General features: G+C 40.3%; 1 protein-coding gene across 2 annotated transcripts in view; it reads left to right on the forward strand.

Moving 5' to 3' along the window:
* Positions 1–20,695, forward strand: part of GRIP2 (glutamate receptor interacting protein 2) — a 154,504-nt gene that overhangs the window by 110,354 nt on the left and 23,455 nt on the right. Inside the window, exons 15-20 of one of the 2 annotated variants that reach the window (XM_063291661.1) lie at positions 5,455–5,518; positions 6,387–6,532; positions 6,778–6,922; positions 10,388–10,527; positions 14,066–14,242; positions 16,766–16,922. In XM_063291661.1, coding sequence (XP_063147731.1) covers positions 5,455–5,518; positions 6,387–6,532; positions 6,778–6,922; positions 10,388–10,527; positions 14,066–14,242; positions 16,766–16,922 — 829 coding nt within the window. The remainder of the gene's footprint in view (positions 1–5,454; positions 5,519–6,386; positions 6,533–6,777; positions 6,923–10,387; positions 10,528–14,065; positions 14,243–16,765; positions 16,923–20,695) is intronic. The other variant, XM_063291662.1, reaches the window with a different exon arrangement.

Consider the following 20,695-nt stretch of genomic DNA (forward strand, 5'->3'; position numbering starts at 1 on the left):
GGGTCCTGTCATCAGAATTGGAAGCTCAACTCACCTCTTAAAATATAGAGTCATACCAGCCTCTCCTCCAACTTTTTCCCACAACAACTCTGTAAGATATGTTGCGCTGAGAAAGGGAGTGACTGGCCCAGAATTACCCAATGAGTTTCCATAGCTGAGAGAGGACATGCCCCTGAGTCTTCCAAGGACTAATCAGGCACCTTGACTACTACACCATGCTGGCTTTCCACAGTGAAAGAATACAATAGGTGCCAGGCTAAAGTGTCCAGATGCTGCTCCAAATATTTGCTGCTCTAAAAATGGGGTGGTGTGGCAACAAGACTATAAATACAATTTTCTCTGTATCAGCATGTTTCTCTGAAGGTTGCTTATCTCTGTGGCATTGTGTCTCATTGTGTCAGCCTGTTTCCACTGCTTCTCCTGACTAACCAGCATAATTTTTGCTAGCAAGCCACAGCCCTGACATAACTGAGTTCTGCCAATGCCAGTAATGAGAGAGGTTCAGATTGCTAACCAGCTATATGCTAAGTCAGTCCTCTTGGTTCTCCAGAAATCCCAGTGATCAGAGGCAGCAATGATAATTTTCCTACATCTTGCCCAAAGAGGCTGTTTTTTCCCCAAGATCTTTGACTTGTTAAAAGTTGAATCTCAAAGTGCTTCAAGTCATATTAGTTTGCCATCAAACTGAATCTGTAGTCTTAGACTGAGTCAGTTTGTCAAGAGTGTTGACAGCTGATTAAAACCAAGGGTGATTCTTTTCCAAAGATTCTTGCAGAATTCTCTTCAGCAAGATTTAGGGATATGGAAGAGATGGAGTTACAAGAATTTCAGCAATTGAACTGTTTTCTATTTAGGGTAAACATATCCCCATAGATAGTGGGGCAAATATTTTTGGGTTTTTTTTTCTAATAGCCTTCCTATGATCTAGCAAGGTTGCAGGTCTCTTTACTGATAACAAGGAAGCTTGCAACTGGCTGTTTACATCGTAGTCTCTAGGATCTGTGTTAGTCTGGAAACTAACACATCTACAGTTGTAATCGAAATTATTCAACCCCCGTTGCAAATCAGGTTGATTATCAAAATGTACAGACTTTCAGCCGTTTGCAATAAACAAATCAAACAAAAGCAATTGAAATAGCTCAACACAATGAATGCTTCAAGTGGTATCCCCAAATTAGGCTGACCATACGTCCCATTTTGAATGGGACAGTCTCGTTTTTTAACATTTCCAGATCATCCTGTTGTTTTAATATAAATGTCCATTTTGTCCCGTTTTCTTAAAAACCTTACTTAAACATTTGAAAGTTTCCATGAAGCTGTCAGAATGCAGTCTGACTGAGTGGAAGGAGGGGTAGCTCGGCAGAAATGGTGGGAAAAAAGCCACAAAGCTCAACCAGGTGGGAAACCTAAAAAGAAAAAAACAGGATCAGCTGATAGGCAGTGATCAATTGGTTCCTACCTTGAAATGGCGGGAAGAAAAGAACGTAAAAGCATAGCCAGAGGAGGAATGGCTTGTCGGGGACAACAGTTCACTAGACTCTCCAGCCCAGCCTTGCCTCTCACAAACGAAGGAATCTGAAGATTCCCAGCCCGAGAAAACCAGAGAAGTTCCTGCCTGCTGATCCAGCCCGTTGCCCGGCCCTGCCCCATTTTGCCATCCCAATGTCCCGTTTTTGTCTCAAGGAAATATGGTCAGCCTACCCCAAAGTCAACTGAAAATGCAACTTATAATGACTTCTCCAGTCTCAAAATTATTCAACCCCTTCATGGCAAGCATCTTCAGTACTTAGTAGAGCACCCTTTTGCTGTTATGACCTGCTGCAAACGAGATGCACAGCCAGACACCAGCTTCTGGCAGTGTTCCTGAGGAATCTTAGCCCATTCCTTGTGAGCAATGACCTCCAGTTCAGTAATATTCTTGGGTTTATGTGCTGCAACCGCCTTCTTCAAATCCCACCAGAGATTTTCTATGGGGTTCAAGTCAGGTGACTGTGATGGCCACTGTAGAATCTTCCAGGACTACTTCTGCATCCAAGCCTTAGTGGAATTTGAGGTATGCTTGGGATCATTGTCCTGTTGGGAGGTCCAGTGACGCCCAAACTTCAGCTTCCTTACAGATGGCATGACGTTTTCTCCTAGGATTTCCTGATACGTCAGTGAATCCATCTTGCTCTCCACATGCTGTAGGTTTCCAGTGCCAGAGGATGCAAAGCAGCCCCAGAGCATCACCGAGCTACCACCATGCTTAACTGTAGGCAGAGTGTTCTTTTCAGCATATGCTTCATTCTTCTTCCTCCAGACATACTGCTGATCCATCGGGCTGAAAAGTTCCAGTTTTGTTTCATTGCTCCACAGAACAGAATTCCAAAACTTCTGTGGCTTATTTATATGATTTTGAGCATATTGGAGGTGACTTTTCTTGTGTTCTTGGGTCAGTAGTGGTATACGTCTTGGAGTTCTGGCATGGAAACCTTCTGTGTTTAGTGCGCACCTTACTGTGCTCACTGAAACCTCAGTGCCTGTTGCCACCAAGTCTTGCTGCAGGTCTTTTGCAATCACTTGAGGGTTTCTCTCCACCTGCCTTCTCAGAAATCTGGTTGCAGCCATTGACAGCTTCCTTTTCTGCCCCGTCCAGGTAGTGTAACCACTGTTCCTTTAACTTTGAACTTGTGAACTATGCTTCCAATGGTGTCTCTAGGAATATTCAGTGCCTTCGCTATCTTTTTGTATCTTGTTCCTTGTGTGTGAAGGGCGATGATCTCTTACCTTTTGGGACTATTCTTTTGACTTAGCCATACTATTTCTAACATGCAGTCAAACGTGACACTCAACAAACCCCTAGCCAGTTCAGTTATTTCATGTGTTCCAGCAGAAGCACACCTGGTGCAACTAATGAAGCCCTTGAGTTGCATCAGGTGTGCTTGAGACAACACCTGTTTTGCATACTGTATGTGTGCTGTTGTGATGGATTCTATTCAGGGGGTTGAATAATTTTGAGACTGGAGAAGTCATTATAAGTTGTATTTTCAGTTGAATATGGGGACACCACTTGGAGCATTCGTTCTGTTGAGCTATTTCAATTGCTTTTGTTTGATTTGTTCATTGCAAGCAGCTGAAACTCTGTACATTTTGACAACCTGATTTGCAATGGGGGTTGAATAATTTTGATTACAACTGTATCTTCTTTCAATGTTGAATCTATAATTCAAAGTGCTAAGGTCTACTATGGGTGTATTCTGCTTTGCTGCCAGTGTTCCACAATAGCACAAAGGCAATGTGGGTGCACATTTTCAAACAACAACACCAATTTTTTGTTAGGGCTGTGCCAATCTTCAAAGGGGTGCTTTGCTTCTACAAAGTTTCAAGCAAAGCACCACCTGAAGTTGCTTTGCAAAGCTATGTGGCTCCCAAGATCAAACATGAACCTTCTTCTTCATACTGCTATGCTTTCCAGCTTCTCTTAACTTTCTCCCACAGAACTGTGGGCAGCCACACAGTATCTGTTGAAGGTACCTAGCCTGGAAACCCCTTAGAGTGCACCAAAAGTCTTCCAGGCTGTGTGACTGTGTGTGCATAGTATTATTTGTTGTGCACTAAGCCATCCAAACCTCAAGTGCTCCAGACAGCACTGAGAGAAGAACAAAAAGAGTTTCCTGGCCAAAGAACTTTGACAATGAGAATCATGTTGCTTCCACAGTGTGAATCTCTTTGTTGAAGTAAATCTAAGTCACCCATCTAGGACTGTTACTGTCATCTGTGGGAGGTAATGATAAATGAAAAACTTCTCGTAGCCTGGCTTTCCTCCCCATTTTGGACTCCCTGTGGACAAATAGGGAGAAGATATCCAAATATTCCTCAGCTGTGAATATCATATTCTATAAATAGTTGCTTTTCATTTCATAGTGTATAGAAGTAGGAATGAAATCCTTAAAAGGAAATGCAGCTAATTATATTTCAAGAATTGGCAGGTCTGCTGTAAATCTAAAACTTTACCAACTATGCTAGAAATGAAGCACTGTTTCTGGCTAGGGTCAGTTTCAGGCATATTTATTCAGAATTCAAATTAGTCATGCTTTCATATTAATGGTCAGTTTTTTAAAATGCATGGAATTAGTGTTTAAAATGAGTGTCTGGAACATACTGTTTCACAAAATATCTCTAAACTTTTATAATCTCAAATTTATTTTTATTTTATTTTTTAGTGAAAGACAGGTTTTGAGAATCATCTGCTTATTTTATGAGCCAGGAGTTATGTTGCAACCGAAGTGTGAAATCTAAAAACCAATTTGCATGTTAGTCTTAGAGGTGTAATGTACATCAGCTAGCCTTGAAGATTTGTCCAAATGAAATCCTCAAATATTTTTTTTTGTACTGGAGACTTAATCTGCAATATTTTTATATAGCTAAAATAAAGGTGAATTTGTTCAAGTAGACCCCCCCACAAATCTATTCAAAAAATTTTTATCTATCACCCTAAATCACCCCATCATGAAGCCTACAGCTCCCATTTTGCCAGTCAGCATGCTTGTTAGCTCCCTGACTAGGAATTAAGAAGTTTGCCATCTAATGCTTTAGTTCCACGTTGGGGAGAGCTACAATATTATTTTTGTGAAATTGCCATGTATTTAAAAAGTAATGCAATGTGATGGATATAGGATATATTTTAAGCAGATTGATTTATTGATTTATCGATTGATTATGTGCCATCAAATCAGTGTTGACTCTTAACAGTTATATAGATAGACCATCTCCAGATGATCTTTCTTTCTTGAAACGTGTTACCTCTTTCAACTAATGTAATGCTGCCACAGAATGAGCAAAGCATTGTACCAACCTCACCCATATGCTTCTGATGGAATATTTCAAAATATTTATTAACTCATTTTCTTCATCAGCTTTCAGTCACAATATCAGTGAATTCTATATAGGCATATTCTATATAGAGGACTGGATCTTTGGCTCCTAATAAAATGGCCTTTGCCATTTTTTCTTGGTTATCTTTCATTTTCTTTACATCATGACCTAAACCACTTCTATGAGTATATGGCTCCCTGTTTTAATAAATGAAAATCATAATTGACCACATCAATATGTTGCAATCAAAATTTACCATCTCTTTTGTGAGAAGGAAAGATACAAAAATATCGTCTTGATTGCAGTTCTCAAGGCATAACAAGTGTTTGTGCTTTATGACTTTTATTAAACATTAGTAGTTTTGGCTTAGATGTTTTTATTAAAGCTCAATTGAGAAAGGCAAATATATTATATTGCTTCCTGCTTTATATAATGTTTGGATGATATAGCCTTCTGCAACCGGGTGTACTCCAATGGCCCAAAGACTGGGAATTCTGCAGGAATGCCTGATTGTGGAAGGCTGGTATTATATAATTCTGAAGATTATCATGGACTCTAAATGCCTGGATTGAGTGTCTGCATGTATCTCTTCCTAAACAGCAAGCAGAAAGTCTGGTGAGCCTTTAATTATCTCTGATATCAAGAAGGGGAGTGTAGCACACAGGTGAGTGAATTACCTGTTTTTCTGTTTCTGAGTTTTAGTAAACAGTAGGAATGGACTTGTTCATTAGGATCTGTTATATCTCTCTATGACCTCACCTATCTTTCATAGGTATACTGGATTCTAATAGTGATTGAACCTAGTTAATACATATGAAGGTGGTACATACTTGTTCAGATTAATACTGTATCAAAATCTGCCTTTGAAGTTTTCTTCCCTTTAGAAAGAAGCATCTATTTTTCTGCCTTCTCAGGGTGTCCAGGAATTTCTTTCCAATTCCTATTAATAGTGTTTGAATTTCCTTTGTTGTTAAAGGTGATTGAAGGTGATGGTGCTGATATTTCATTTTCCCTTTGCATCACTCTAAAGCAGTGTTTCAGTGTTGCTGGCTGGGGAATTCTGGGAGTTGAAGTCCACACATCTGAAAGTTGCTGAGATTGAGAAACACTGCATCTAAAGCCTTTTTGGCTGCCTGCCTGTCCCAATCTGAAAAACCCTAAAGAAAAGAGTCCTGTTATAATGTCTTCCTTTGGAACTTCATCTGAAGCATGCAATGGGGAGGTAGTGGAAAGCTGGAGAAATATATTGTCTTTTAGACAATATATTTACATAACCCCCTTGGCCTCATTGTAGTTAAAATCCGTGCAAGAAGACTAGGAGAATTTCTCTAAGAATCACTTTATTTTAAAACATTTTCTAAAGCAAATTCTTTTTCATCATACTGAAAGACAATTACTAAAAAAAATATGAATGATTTTGTTTGCCTAACGCTTATTTCATCATATCATCAACACTGTTAGCACTTGAGAAGAACCAATGTTAACACTATTTAAAATGTTTTTTTAAAGATTTGTTTTCCCTTTGTATGCAGGACTGGCACCTTAGAGCCTGGAGACAAGCTGTTAGCTATTGATAATATCCGACTTGACAATTGCTCAATGGAAGATGCAGTGCAGATTTTAAAACAGTGTGAAGAACTTGTCAAATTGAAGATCAGGAAGGATGAGGATAACTCTGGTACAAAAACACTGAATTAATCTGTTGACAAAAACAATCCTTTCAAAGACTAATGAGGTTGACAGATTGTGAATCAATATTGTTAATTAATGTGCTTGTGTATTCACACACTCTCTCTATATAAACAGGCCCCTCCAAAAAGATACAGAGGCCTACAAGTGACTTAGTGATTGGCTGGAACGGCTGAGCTTGGACCTTAGATGATTTCTATCATCATTGTTCAGCGTCTTTGTTCCTTTTAACAGATGAACAAGAAACCACTGGGGCTATCATCTACACAGTGGAATTGAAGAGATATGGTGGACCCCTGGGAATCACTATTTCAGGAACAGAGGAACCTTTTGACCCCATCGTCATTTCAGGCTTGACAAAACGAGGGCTAGCAGAAAGGTGAGTTACAATTTGCATCCTCAGAGTCAGAAGCCTGGGGTGGCATTGCAGGCATAAGCTTCCAGAGAAAGGGCCTGCTCACATTCCATTGAGTGATGTGGAACATAAGACCATCTAGTAATTTTTTCTGTACATTCAGCCTCCAGGATAGCACAGATATCACTATTGTGTTGATAGTGTTATGGACATCAGTTAGTTTTATGTAGATGTGTGCACCAGGGAACCGAATTTAAGATACTATATTTGAAAGGTGCAATTGCTTTAGCTTTCTTGTTTGCTGCTTCCCCCCCACCCCCAACTTTGTATCCTGGCAGACTGAAAGACATTATTGGAAAAAGAGAGAAAGAGGATGAAAAATAACCAAAGCCTCCAAATATTTATTTAACATATATTTTGTAATTCTAAACATATCATAACAATAATTAAAAGTCAGATCAATATTAAAACCCATTTACCAAACATTACCAAAGAAGAAAATACTGTTTTTCTAATATTTAAAGATGTTCCTCCTAAATTGGCTTGGATTACCTGCTACTTGTACTGGTGCTCTATTTAAAGAGCAGACTCACATTCCCTTATATATTTGTTCAACCACATTGTATTCAGTGGAACTTACTTCTGAGTCTATTTTTATAGCTTGGGAGGTGGAACAACAGCATTGCCATTTTAAAACAAAGCAAAACCCCAAGAAATTATTTCAACACACCTTCCCACTCACATGATGGATTGATTGGCCATGTGCCATCAAGTCATTTTCAGCTCCTAGAGATCACATAACTTTTTTTTGTGACCAATCAGGTCACACCAACATTTCAGATTTGCAGAAGACCACAGTGCGTGTGGTGATTCAAAGTAGGGGAACATGAGATTTCTTTTTAACCTGGGTTTTGTGTTTGTGTGTGGTGGTGGTGGGGACTTTGCTGGTCTTCATTATAATACAGTATCAAGCTTATTGTAGGGATAATGTTACAGTGTCCATGTGTTCCCTTCCTCAAAGGGAGAGGAGACCCCACTCTGTTTTTCAGCAGTCATGGTTAATTGGGTTCTGACTTGCAAAAACCAAATGTGGGGTTGCATGTAGGCTGTAGATGGCATCCACTCTTGGTCCAGAGGCTGAAAGTTACAGCTGTCAGACTGTTTTACTAGCTGGCCTGCCTAGAGGTGGTTTATCCTCAAGATACACTAGAAGCAGCATTGCCCCAAGGTATGGGCATCCAAGGGATCCCTTGGACACAGGGATCCCTTCTTTTTTTCCTATGATGTATCCCCAGCAAAGGTAGAGCAGAACTGGGGTAGGGGAACCTTATTCTGAGGCATTTGTCTGTTGTGTTCTCTGTCTGATTTGTGTAGACACTGGTGAGGCCAGCCTTCCACAATTGCTAACAGAAATGAGATCAGTAACTGGTCAGTAATAGGATGGAAAATATTCACATTAACACAGCAAGAAATTTTGTCCTGAAATTCAGTTGAGGTACTTAGTGAGAATTCCTAGGATGCTACTAAGCTAATAAATGCTGATAATAGTTCGTGGTTGTAACGACTGGATCCCTGCCTTGCCTTTTTGACAGGAATTGTGGGAATCCACCTGTCCACTACCAGATGGTTCCAAACTAAATTAATCCTTGAGATGCTATTGCTGTCTTTCTGAGCCAACACTGCCATCTGCTGGCAGCCTGTTAACAATGCAGTTGTTGCAATATTCTCACCCCCCACCTGCCCTCCCCGCTGACAGAGTGCTTTGTCATCCTGTACCATGGATTCCTTTGGCATTGGGGCCAAGAAAGTAGTACAGAGTGCACCAAGTTTTAATTCCCCTTCAAAGTATTATGATTACTTGAGCTTTCAGTTCAACTCCACCACTGAATATGGGGAAAAATAAAAGCTTTTTGAATGCATGCTGCTCTATTGAATAGTTTTGCTTTGCTATTTGATTGAGCCACAGTGACCTCTACTGGTTAGTTATGAGATTAATATACAGTACTGTATTGTACTAACTCCGCCCCCCGCAAAAAAAAACTCAATTCCAAATATTTTAATTGTTAAAATATAATATTAAATTGCCCGCAGACTGGATTTGCAACATTAATTGCATGTCAGGGTGCAAAGCTTTTGTTTTCTTTCACTGAAAATGAATAGTGTTTTTTGTTTGTGCATGCTGTCAGTAAAAGTCATTTACCCATAAAAGACAATGCAGGAGGAAAGACTTAAGCCAACAAAGCGACTTTATTACAGTCTTAGACCAGCATATACACCTAAGATCCTTTATGATTTGTAAATATAACAGGAAAGATCCTTGGGGGGAATTGATGGAATATGTCTAAACAACCATTCTTATTTTACTATGCTTTTTTCCATTTCTGATTGAGAGCACATCTAAAGGCAAGCGGAAGGGGCCATGTTTTTCTCCTGCTGCTATCCAGTAGAAGCTGTTCAGAAGCGAAAACTTAGGTATACTGCAAGAGCTGGTCACTGTCAACCCTATGACGAAGACCAGATCAGGAAACTGACTCCATAGGAAGACTAGAACTTTATTGATAAAGGCTTTAGTAACAAAAGTTTACAAACCTGCCTTTGTTTTTCCTTCGCTCCCTCCCTACCGCAGGGAGTCAGAGGGAGCCAGTCTGAGCCTCTTTGTGGTACTTTCCTGCCTCCCTGGGCTAAATGCATGCTTCTGCACCTGCTGTTGTCTTAATGACTACTGGATGGTTTCTCCAGGTCCTTGTCAGCCCAAATCAACTCTATCATAAGGCCAGAACTGCACTTTATTGAGTTTTGTATAATAACAGAATCTTGCAAGTCTGATTGTGTTGTGCCTCCTCCCCTTATACTCCAGTGAATTAGGGAGGTGTCTTCCTGAGTCGCTTCTGAATATTATCTGCTGTGAACTTCAAATATGCCCCCGTTCTCCCCCCATAGTTGCCCTGATAATGGACCTTGCATATCTCCATCAAGGTCATTTTCCTTATTCTCTACAGTCATCTCATAGCTCTCAACAGTCACAGTAGTGTTCACCCCCACACCAAGCATCCTAAACTAAAATTGAAGTCATATTAAAAATAAAAAATAGCTGAATCATTATGAGATCTTGACACTTCATGCAATTTCAGGTTCTTTCTTCAGGTTATGGCCAAAAAATCTCTGGGATGAGATCACTGAAATCTTGTAAGAAGATTTTGACCAATTTCATTTCTGATACCAAATTGTTGAGCCATTCCTTGGTTTTTATTTTATTTGTGTGTGTCGTAAGAATACATGCATAGTAGAATTTCTCTTCCCAGTATAAATCACAGGACTGTGATGAATGGCTGGTAGTCTATACATAGTTATGGATTTTGTTTTCATGTTTTTCTTTGGATGTCCCTAGTACCCTCTGTCTTATAATTCACAGTAGATGGATGTGTCTTGATTTTTAAATGAAATTGCTGCCATGCATCACAGCTGAAGTTTCCTTTAATTTTTCCTTAGAACTGGAGCCATCCATGTAGGAGATCGGATATTAGCTATTAATAATGTCAGCCTTAAAGGGAAGCCCCTGAGTGAAGCCATTCATCTACTCCAAATGGCTGGAGAGACAGTAATGCTGAAGATCAAAAAGCAGACCGAACGTAAGTTTGGACTCGTCACTCTGAAGTATGCCTGTCTCATAAGGATACAGATTTGAAAAAGTTTGGAAAGATACCTTTTTCTCAGGCCTTCAGGAAAGGAGATGTAATGCAACGTTTTCCTCTCCCCCAAGTTTTCCCATCTCTAATGTTCTTTTGAACAGACATCTGTCGTTCTGTGTGATTCATACACTATAAAGAAAATGTATACTTTTCTGTTTTGATGGGAACTGGCCAGATCAATGAGATAACACTGGTGGAACTTTTAAAAATGCGCACTCAACAGTTCGATGCACTGTACCGTTTGTTTTTACGATATTAAACTTGCTGTTCCTCTTTTAAACATTTAATAGGGCCACTTACTTACGGGAAAGAGCAGCTCCTTGGAAGAGTTCTTTAAAACAAGGAGAGGGGGAAAATGCACAGAGCAGCAGTGACCCACTGATAGAGTTCATCATAATACAGTCACTTCAGATTCTGATTTAAGAAGCTAACTAAGTGCTAGGCTGTATCATTCATGTACAGCATGTGTGTGTATATTTCACTTCTAATGTAAAAAGGCAAGAAAATTATTGTTCTTTCAGTGTAGCATTTTCTCTCTTCTTTGAAACCTAGCAGGCACCCCTGTTTTGATACAGCATTAAATTTCTAAGAAAATTGCTGAGAACTGAATTGTAGAAAACCTCGGGAATAGGCCTCCTTCCCTGTCAAATCTGATGCTCAGACATCACATATCAGACTCTGTAAGCCTGAGAGTTTCTTTTTTCTGACTTCATAATGCAGCAGCAGTTTCTTTTCTGGAATAAAGGATCTATAAATATAAATATATAGTTTTTATTAAAGAGATTTTTAACAATACAAATTTTAGAGAAGAAGTAAAGAAAGAAAAGTAGTGAATAGATAAGAAAGGAGTAGAGAAAAGGAAAGAAGTAGAAAAGAAAAGGAAAAGAAAAGATTATAAAAAAGCAGCTTCCCTATCTTCATAACAGTGATAATTAGTTACATTTATAGTTTAGCCTCTCTCTCTAACGTTACACCATGATTTCCTTCTTTCCACAATCTACCCTTTTTAATCATCAAACCCATAAATCACAAGTTCATTTTTTTTTCTTTTTTTCAGCAAAAAGTCCATAAGGGTTTTCCAGTCACCAATAAATATAGAAGTTGATCTTTCTTTAAGTAAACAAGTTAATTTTGTCATCTCTCCTAGTTTGGTCACCTTCACCAACCATTCCTCCATTGTGGGTAAAGAAGTAAAATTTACTTTCAAGTCCAACATGAGATGAAGGAAAAGGTTTCACTCCTTCAGCTACTTCCTTTCACAAAGACATGTCACTAAGTAGTCTCTTCTTCTTCTTCTTCTTCCTAGCATTTTCCCGCTATCGCGGGGTCTGCTTTTCAGATCCTGAAACTCCACTTTGCCCAATCGTCTGCATCCTCAGGGTGCAGAACCTCAACTGCATGTCCCTATTGATGGTGTCTTGCCATCTCTGTTTTGGTCGCCCATGTGGCGGCGATGGTCCATTCCTCCACGCGGTGCCGCTGGAAACTGCCCCCCATTTGGGGTGGGGCCGAGCTAAACATGGACCCCGACGTCAGGCTGTGGCAACAGGTTGGTTGGTATTTTAGTCGCAACAAACAGACCGATCACTAAGTAGTCACTAGGTAATTTAATTTTCCTGCCTGATGGGAAATACCACAATGAACCTGCCTCATTTATTCAAGCTTTCAATACAGAGCACTTTGTGAGAGTAATCTTTCGCCTCTTCCCCATCATCATTCACACATTAGGTCTTCTAGGATTCTGCCATCATTTCCTTCTCCTGATGTTCTCATAATATTTTGTGCTGTGATGAGATAAAACATCTCCCTGTCTTCTGATCTTTGTTAAACCTTCTATTGGTCTTCACTAAGAAGTTACATGAGCTTCATAATCATAACAAAGATCTATTTTATCTCTGCATCTTCTCCATCCTCACACTTTTTAGTGCCAAATTGGTCATCTTAGAAGATGCCAAAAAGAGAGGTGATTTCCAATTTACATTGAAAGACAAAGACATCACTGATGTATGTAGAAAACACCAGTTTTACAGCCATGAGATCCATAACTTCATGGATTACAATACAAGTATGCCCCACAGGTGGCAGCACATACGTAGCTGACCTTAACTGATTTCAGAAAAACTAAGCAGGGTCAGACTTGGTTGATGCTTGGATGGGAGACCAGAAAAAGCCAAAGTTTTAGATGAAAGTGCAAAGTCAGAAAAAAAAAATCCTGGGAGGGGGTGGTGGTCAACCACTTCCACACTGGCTATGATGTTACGAGGAAACAATATGGGTGCACCCACATAGTCACCTGGAGTCCAGCTAACTCAAGGGATACTTTATTTAATAAGGTTATATTGCATTTGATGTATTTTGATGTTTTACGCCTCTTGGGTATGCCTTGCTTTGCGGATTGCTTACAAATAATTTATATGCATGAAACAAACAAAAAATGATGTTGGCACCTTCACATCAACTCGTCTACAGTGCAAAATATGTTGTTCCACCCTTCCTGAGAAGCTCTGGAGGAAGCAGTCCTGGGAGAGGACTTCCTTTTGGAGGAAAGATTACTTGAAACTTTAATAGATTTTGTAATCCTTAATTTCTTTTCAAACATACAAGCAGAGCAGAGGTAGAGGCAAGCTTCCTAGCACCCTTAATAGGTAGCAGATCCACAGCTCTGTATCTGTAGTCTAGAGCTTTGGTGGACAGCCATCCAGCACCCCATTGGCAGCCCTGGAGTGGACAAGGCCAAAATGAAGTCTTGCTGAGGCATATGGCACTCCATTTTACCCCTTAAAAACTTTCAAATAGCGCTTCTTAAAAATCAGGTGCTTTCCTCTCATTTTCTGCAGGTATTAAGGGGCTAAATAGCCATCTTAGGCAACTTCAGAAGTATCCAAAATTGGAATTTTCAGTGCCATTTCAGCAGAGTTACTATAAGCAATTCCATCTATCCTCATAACTATAGTTATATATTTTTTTCTTTGAAGAAAAGTCTTTTGCTTGAGAGGTTCTATGGTGAGAGCAAATTGTCCAGATGATGTTAGCTTAAGTGTCCAGTAAAGAATAAATCACTGTACTATCATCAAATGCAAAAATCATTTACCTGGAAATATGTCTCTAATTGATTTCAGTCAAACTTGTAAGTAAATTTACATAATAAATAAATAAATAAATAAATAAGGTCATATTGGCAGAAGTGATCTGCAATTTTTTTAAGTCTAGAAAAGTGCTATTTGTGCATTTCTTATCAATTATGGTCGTGCAGGTTGAGGCCAAAAAAATGTTGAGGAAGAAGGAAAAGCACCCTGACCTCACCACAGTGCTGAAGCAGCCCGTGTCTTCTGTGAGCTATAGCATCAGACTTGCATCTTGTGAAGCTGACACACATTAGTTGGTTGTTACAATAGTATACAGTACAAAAGACACCAAACAAATTGTGGAATGTCATTAACATTTTGTGTGTCCACATGCATCTTTCTTTGGATCCCAGGGACTTTTCCACAAAAATCTGGGAGCATGAATGAGGTCAGTGACCTAGAGGATGATCTGGCTGATTCTCAGAAAACTAGCAAGCTCTCCGAGGTGTATTCTACCACAATCCCTAGTGTGGATAGTGCCATGGAATCCTGGGATGGTTCGGGTATTGATACAGGCTACGGAAGCCAAGGTAAGTTGGCCTTACTGTTCCTTTATGTGAGTATGTAAGTCAGTATCTTGCTTTTATTGCAATTCATTTCTGACAAAATATACTGTATTTGTGTCCTCCAACTGTGTTATGAATTTTTGGGGGTCTTTAAAAAAAAAAAAGGGTCTGATAAACTAGACTGACTGTAACTCTGCTGTACTCACCATCAACACTATTATGAAGTGAGTCTCTCAAGACCTTAAAAGAAAGATGTCAAAAGACCAAGCCAGATTCCTGTATTTCCAACAGATGGTTAGCATCTGCCCCAATAGTGCTGGAAAGAAGTACGTCAGGTTTATACGGTTGGTACAAGGGTGACAGTCTGTCCTGCTCTCACACAAAATTGCACGTGCACCAGTGTACACTGTCATGTTCTCTTCTGTGACCTTGGCCAGTGGGATGTGGCCAATAAGTTGCTCAATAAAGTATAATATGTACTGGACAAATATACAAGTACTAGATGATTGCCATAAGACTACTTGGCCTTTTTGCACCTGCTCTGCCATCACCCCAAACTGCTGTTTGCTTGTTGAAAACAAGAGAGATACGTGTTATAATACATAAACATATATTAATACAGGCATGATGAATTCATGAAACAGTGCATTCTGGAATTGGCATGCTCTTTCTTTCTCTTTGACAAGAAGATAAGAAAAGTTCTCTTTCTCTTTTTTTCTGTTTGACCAGGTCAGAATAATTTTAGGATATAGAGTTCTTTGTTGACTGTTCCAGTTGGGGATGTTCATCAGAGAAAAAAAGGAAGCAGTAATGAAGCATAAAAATCACAATATTAAATTGAAACTGGACCTTTTATTATTCCATTCTATAAATTCCTCTTGTTTTCATGGATGTTACGATTGCTGTAATTCTAAATGTTTGGAGATACACACTTTGTTTACAGATGTTCTTATCTGGAGAGAAGGGTTTACAGATCAACCAACTGTTTTGGCAGTCTCCCTATCGTAGGTATTAGGAATGCTGTGGGTGGCGCTCCTTGGCCTATTTCAAACCAGTTGCCACAGAAAACTGACCTTAGTGATGTGTTTAGGATGAGGGATGCAATGATCCACAATTGAAGGTTGAAAGTTCACTCCCAGCCACAGAGACTCACTAGGCTGGTCACTATCTTTCAGCCCCTACTTCAAAGAATCATTGTTCTTGAAACACTATTGGAAAAGAACATGAAGCATATTACGTTGCCTTGAAATCCTGGTGGAAAGGCAGAATATAAATATAATGAGCGAATGAGAGGCAGAAATAACTGCATAAAATAGGGGCAGGGCTTCAACTGCATGGTTGTGGTTACCGTCTTGACTTTTATTATCCCCTCCCTGCAGACAGCTCTGCAAATCATCTTTTAAAATTAACTAGCAGTCTTAAACTTTATTTTCAGGGGGGAAGGGGGTATCATGAGCAAATAAATGGACAACTCATAAACCAGGTGAAGAAAACACATGTTACTGAATGCTCTCCCCCTTGAGTTGTAGCAGAATGAGGAGCCTGCTAGCCAAAGCAGCTGACAATGCCATTTCCTGCCTGCTACATCACCATCTTGCATGCCCTGTTTTTGTTCCCCCCTGTACTTTCCTTCCCTGCTCTTCATTATCCTCTTGAGTCTCTGGTCTCTCATTCATCCAAATCCACTTCTGAACCCAGCCTTTTTTTCCAGTTTTGCACTCCAATCCTGACAAAGTCTCCCTGAAACCTTGCTGGCAGTGAGAAGTCCATTTTTCAGCGGTAATGAAGGCTTAAATAACTTTGCCCTGTTAATCAAATCTGTTCACTTAAGTTTTGAACAAATAGGGAATCCTCTGGTTGGCCGCCTGGCTATTTTGTCCCCTCCCTCCCTCCCTCCCTCCACTTTCTGATCCTTTAGAAACATCCTGGATGTGTCATGAACTGAGGGATGGGCTGTTTCCATGCGGGCATTTGTGCTTCCTTCCTTCCCTTATTTGCTTGACACTGGACGGCTAGCATACGAACCCAGAAAAAGACGCAGATTCTTTAAGGCGGGTATGGTGTGGGCATCCCTCCCAGTCCCAGCCAGCTTGGCTGGTGGCAAAAGGCCCAGAATCCCCATCCTGTTATTAGAAGCATCTAAGGTAATGTAAGATTACAACAAGAAAACAGTGCAATAATAGAAGTTGATACAGGAAGTCTGTTAACTAGCAGAGCAGGATTTTTCACAGTCAACTCATATCATTTTCAGATTATTATTTACTAGTAGAATCTTCCTCTAGATGCTTCACTGGTGAAGCACTGGTATCATTTGGCTGAAACATTTCTTCACTTGCAGAGCCATCTGGCACATTTAATGTATCTTTAAGGGGCAAGATGACCTTTCTGCACTGCAAAGAGTCCATCCCGCTCTCAGTTTGCTGACAAGATGCAGTTCCATCAATGAAAACACACCACTGGACTTCTTGTCCAGGATAACGCTCTCAGCAATAGCAGCCAAATAATCTCCTTCCTCTCCTTGTATCTTCCCTGCTGCCCCAATTCCAGTAGGTACCTACTTGCCTCAGGCTGTTGGCATTGCTCTTCACCCCCATCAATGGAGATCCAGCAGGCAGAAGAGCAGCACTCCTCCTGGAGATCCCAGGAAGAGCTACCCTTTCATGCATGGCAGCTTCAGCGAGGAAGACTGGGAGAAGCACAGCAGGTATGTCAGGCTCTTTGGGGAAGGACAGGGGAGAAACGGATGAGCATTTCTACCTATTGCAGGAGTCGAGCATCCAGGCATGGTGGTTTTAACTCTGACTGAGATGATTCATTGCACCGGAACAGGCTTTGAAATGAGCCTCCTCTTCTCCAAACTGTCATTCTAATTGGCATTGTCAGCACAAATGATTATCAAGGCATTTGAAAGTGTCAGCTTTGCTCACATAAAAGTTGATATGAAACATTAATGAAAAGCTGTGATGCATACATGGCAATAGTGTAGGAGGATGAAACAACCCTGTCTTAATCAAACTTTCATCCTTGTGCTTTGCAATGCTCATGCATTTCGGGGTGCAGAGTTTCATGGATGCATTAGTTAAGTGAGAAGGAATAAACAATTCAGAATCCAGTAATTCTCTTGAAATCATGGAAATCTGCTTCCAAGGGAATTACTGCATTCTATTTTCAAGAAATTCCCTATATGCCCTGGAAGACATGTACCGTACATGTACTGTACTGGGCACAGGCAGATTTTTATAAATACAGTTGCATACCAATTGGTTTGGCTGTTTTTTTCAAATTTACAGTATTGTGTAAAGACATTTTTTCCCCAAAGGTGATATATAATGATCCCTGTGGGTGAAGCAGGTCAACCATTACTATAAGGAGCTGAATAATGCCCCCAAAATAGGTTCTCTGTTGTTAATGAAGATCAGAATTTCATCACATTCTTACGTTCATAGATTTCTATCAGTCTGAATGTTTCTATCTCCGCAAGATGATAATCAGCAGTATAATGAATTTATCTTTAAGGTTTTCAGATCTACTGTATTTCTAGTTTCCTGAAAATGGAATACATGTAGTCCTTGAATTACAACCACAATTGGGACTGGAATTTCCATTGCTAAGCAATGTGGTCATAAAGCGAGACATCACACGATCGCATCACTTAGTGACCAGAATCCCAGCAATTTCTTTTGCTATTGTTAAGCAAATTTCACTGGTTGTTAGCCGAGGACCCACCCCAATCCAACCCTCCTAGCCCCAAGCCTCAGTAAGGTAAGGGACTGCCTCCAACTCCCCCCACCCACCTATCTCCCTCCCCATAGCTGCACAGCCCTGGATGGCAGGGCAGCAGGGGGCCTAAAGGGCATAGATGGGGGGAGATAGGGGGTGGGAGGAATTGAAGCACACCTGCAATTCTAAGTCTGGGCGGGCTGCCAAGCACCTGCATTTTGATCAGGTGACTGTGGGGGCACTGCAACAGCCATAACTTTGAGCACCGCTCATAAGTCACTTTTTTCAGCACATTTGTAACTTCGAACGGTCACTGAACAACTGGTCGTAAGTTGAGGACTACATGTATATTATACAGAACTAAGCTTGCATTTGTGTTTTGTGAACATGATAGAGATTGCAAGTGAAACAGCGGCAAAGGCATCCTCAGGATCCATTACTTTTTGTCTGCAGGGCGTGGTCAAAAAGGTCAAGATGGCAGCCACAACAATGGGATTAAAGCTCCACCTGTTTTTTTTGTATCTGTCACACAGAAAAAAATGGGTGGAGTTCTGATCACATTGCCATGGCCCCCATCTTAGCTTTTTTGACCACATCCTATAGACATCCTTAGCCCGATGTGAAAACTATTTAGGTTGCATGGTTATATGTCTAAAACTATTTATTTTCTGCTTGCTTGCTTGCTTGCTTGTTTGTGTGAGGAAAATGTAATAGACTTAAAACTGCACATGCAAAGGGATGTCCTGGTACTGAAAACTAACTCCCAGTCTTCCCTGTCAGCTGCAATGTTTTCTTTTTACACCACAACAGCAGGGAGACTTCTAGAACTGAGTTTAATCTATGCTACCCGGTCTGATTCTTGCCCCGTTTTCAAGCAGAGATTGGTTTGTTTGAAGTTGTCAAGGGGACAGAATTGGTTTCTTTTGATATCTCAGGGATACTCTATCTGAAAATGTCCTTCTAATGGCTTCTCAGAGTCCTTTGCCTGGGGAAACAGCCAAGAAGGCCCAGACAAAGGTCCTCAAATTGCTTGGGTCATAAATCTTTGAGGTTTGAATTTTGAAATGCCAGCAGTAACTTCCTTGGTGGATGGACATGAAAACAAAGGCAGTCTGAGGCAAAAGAACTCTGTAACTAAGGATTGGAGGGCGGGAGGAGGAACAGGTTGAGATGAGACTGTAACAACAACAACAAAAGGCAGTGGCATAAAATTAAAAAGCAAACAAATCTCAGTTCAACATTCTGTCTATTTGTGTCACAGTTTTTTGTAGCATTAAACCATTAAAACAATAATCATTTCCTTGGCATGGATTTCCAAAACCATTTCATGACTTTAGTTTATTTGTAATTCCTGTTTTCTGTTTCAAGAACTAAGAAGTGACACCAAAACCTAGTGTGGGGCTTCTTGGAGGAAGAATGCCAGGCCTTGCTGTTTGGTTTTCCGACCTAGAAAACTGGATAAAACAAAGATGGTTTGTTTGCCCAGGTGGACCAAAGCTCCTTGGTTTTCCTGGCCCTAAAGTCCAGTCCATCTCATGTTGGGGCTGCAGGAAAGATTCTGCTTTCCCTGTGACAATTCCTCCTAAATTCAGGGCTTTCTTCTTTTTTTCTTTTTTTTTTCCTGCTTGAGAGGAAATGGCAGCCACTAATCTTTTAGAAGGGGGAGAGTAAAATGTTGCACTAGAGAATACAATTCAGGGGAGGATTAGAACTTCTTTCTCTCAAGTTAACTCTGCCACTTAATCTAAAGCTCTCAAGAATTAAGCCTGGTTCTGTCTGCTTGCTCTGTTCCAGCTATATATTTTGGTTTATTAACAGTGTAACTGAATTTGAGGGGAGTTGCTCTCACGTATTGGGAGTGGCATTGTCCCCAACAGAGCAGAGTATTTTAAGCCACATTTTAGCCTAACTGTGGGGCTGCTTGCCTTTAGCTGCTCATAGCCCTTCTTGGTTATTCTGTGTTCTAGCTGGGTCTTCCCCGTTTATTTATTTGTTTGTTTAAGCTGCCTTCCTCAACCTGGTGCCCATTCAATTTGGTAACTGCAATTCCCAGAATTCCCCAGCCAGCCATTGAGTACAATGGCTAGGAATTCTGGGAGCTGTAGCCCAAACACATGTGACAATGCTAGTAGGGGAAAGTTGCATAAGGTGATGGGATGGGGGGAGGGGTGCTGATTTACCCCCTTTTTTTGAAGAGGGGTGGATAACAATAAACATAACTCTTTCTGCTCTACCAGAATATATTTTCCATTTCATATAAAAAGGGACGTTAGAATAGTTTTAAATTACAGTATATTGGAAATAAACATCTTAAGCAATGAAAATAAGAAATGAAACCTTTGTGGTTTTTACATACAGGCCCTGTTCAGTCCTCTGTATGAAGTTGTGCTGATTGTGTAATTGCTTGCCTAGTCTAGGGAAAATCATTTTTATATACATCTTTTTTACATTATATGCTCCCCTAGAGACCTGATGTATTTACCATTTTCTCACCATGTCTGTTACCCTCTGTGTTTTTCTCTCTTTTCTCAGGTGTTCTGTGTCTCAGATCTGAATTCTGTCCCATCCGCCTTTGTACTAACAGTCTCTGAGGCTCCTGGTTTACCCATCATGCATCCTTTTTTTCTTTTACTTCTCTATTTCACCAAAACGTCTTCCTAAACCTACAATCTTCCTACAGGCTCTTCTTAATTTACCCTTTTGAACTTGACATTGCTACACCAGTTTAATTCTTCCTTTTGAAGGACTTTTGCCCTG

This window comes from Candoia aspera, chromosome 2, assembly GCF_035149785.1.
Source record: "Candoia aspera isolate rCanAsp1 chromosome 2, rCanAsp1.hap2, whole genome shotgun sequence".
NCBI lineage: Eukaryota > Metazoa > Chordata > Lepidosauria > Squamata > Boidae > Candoia > Candoia aspera.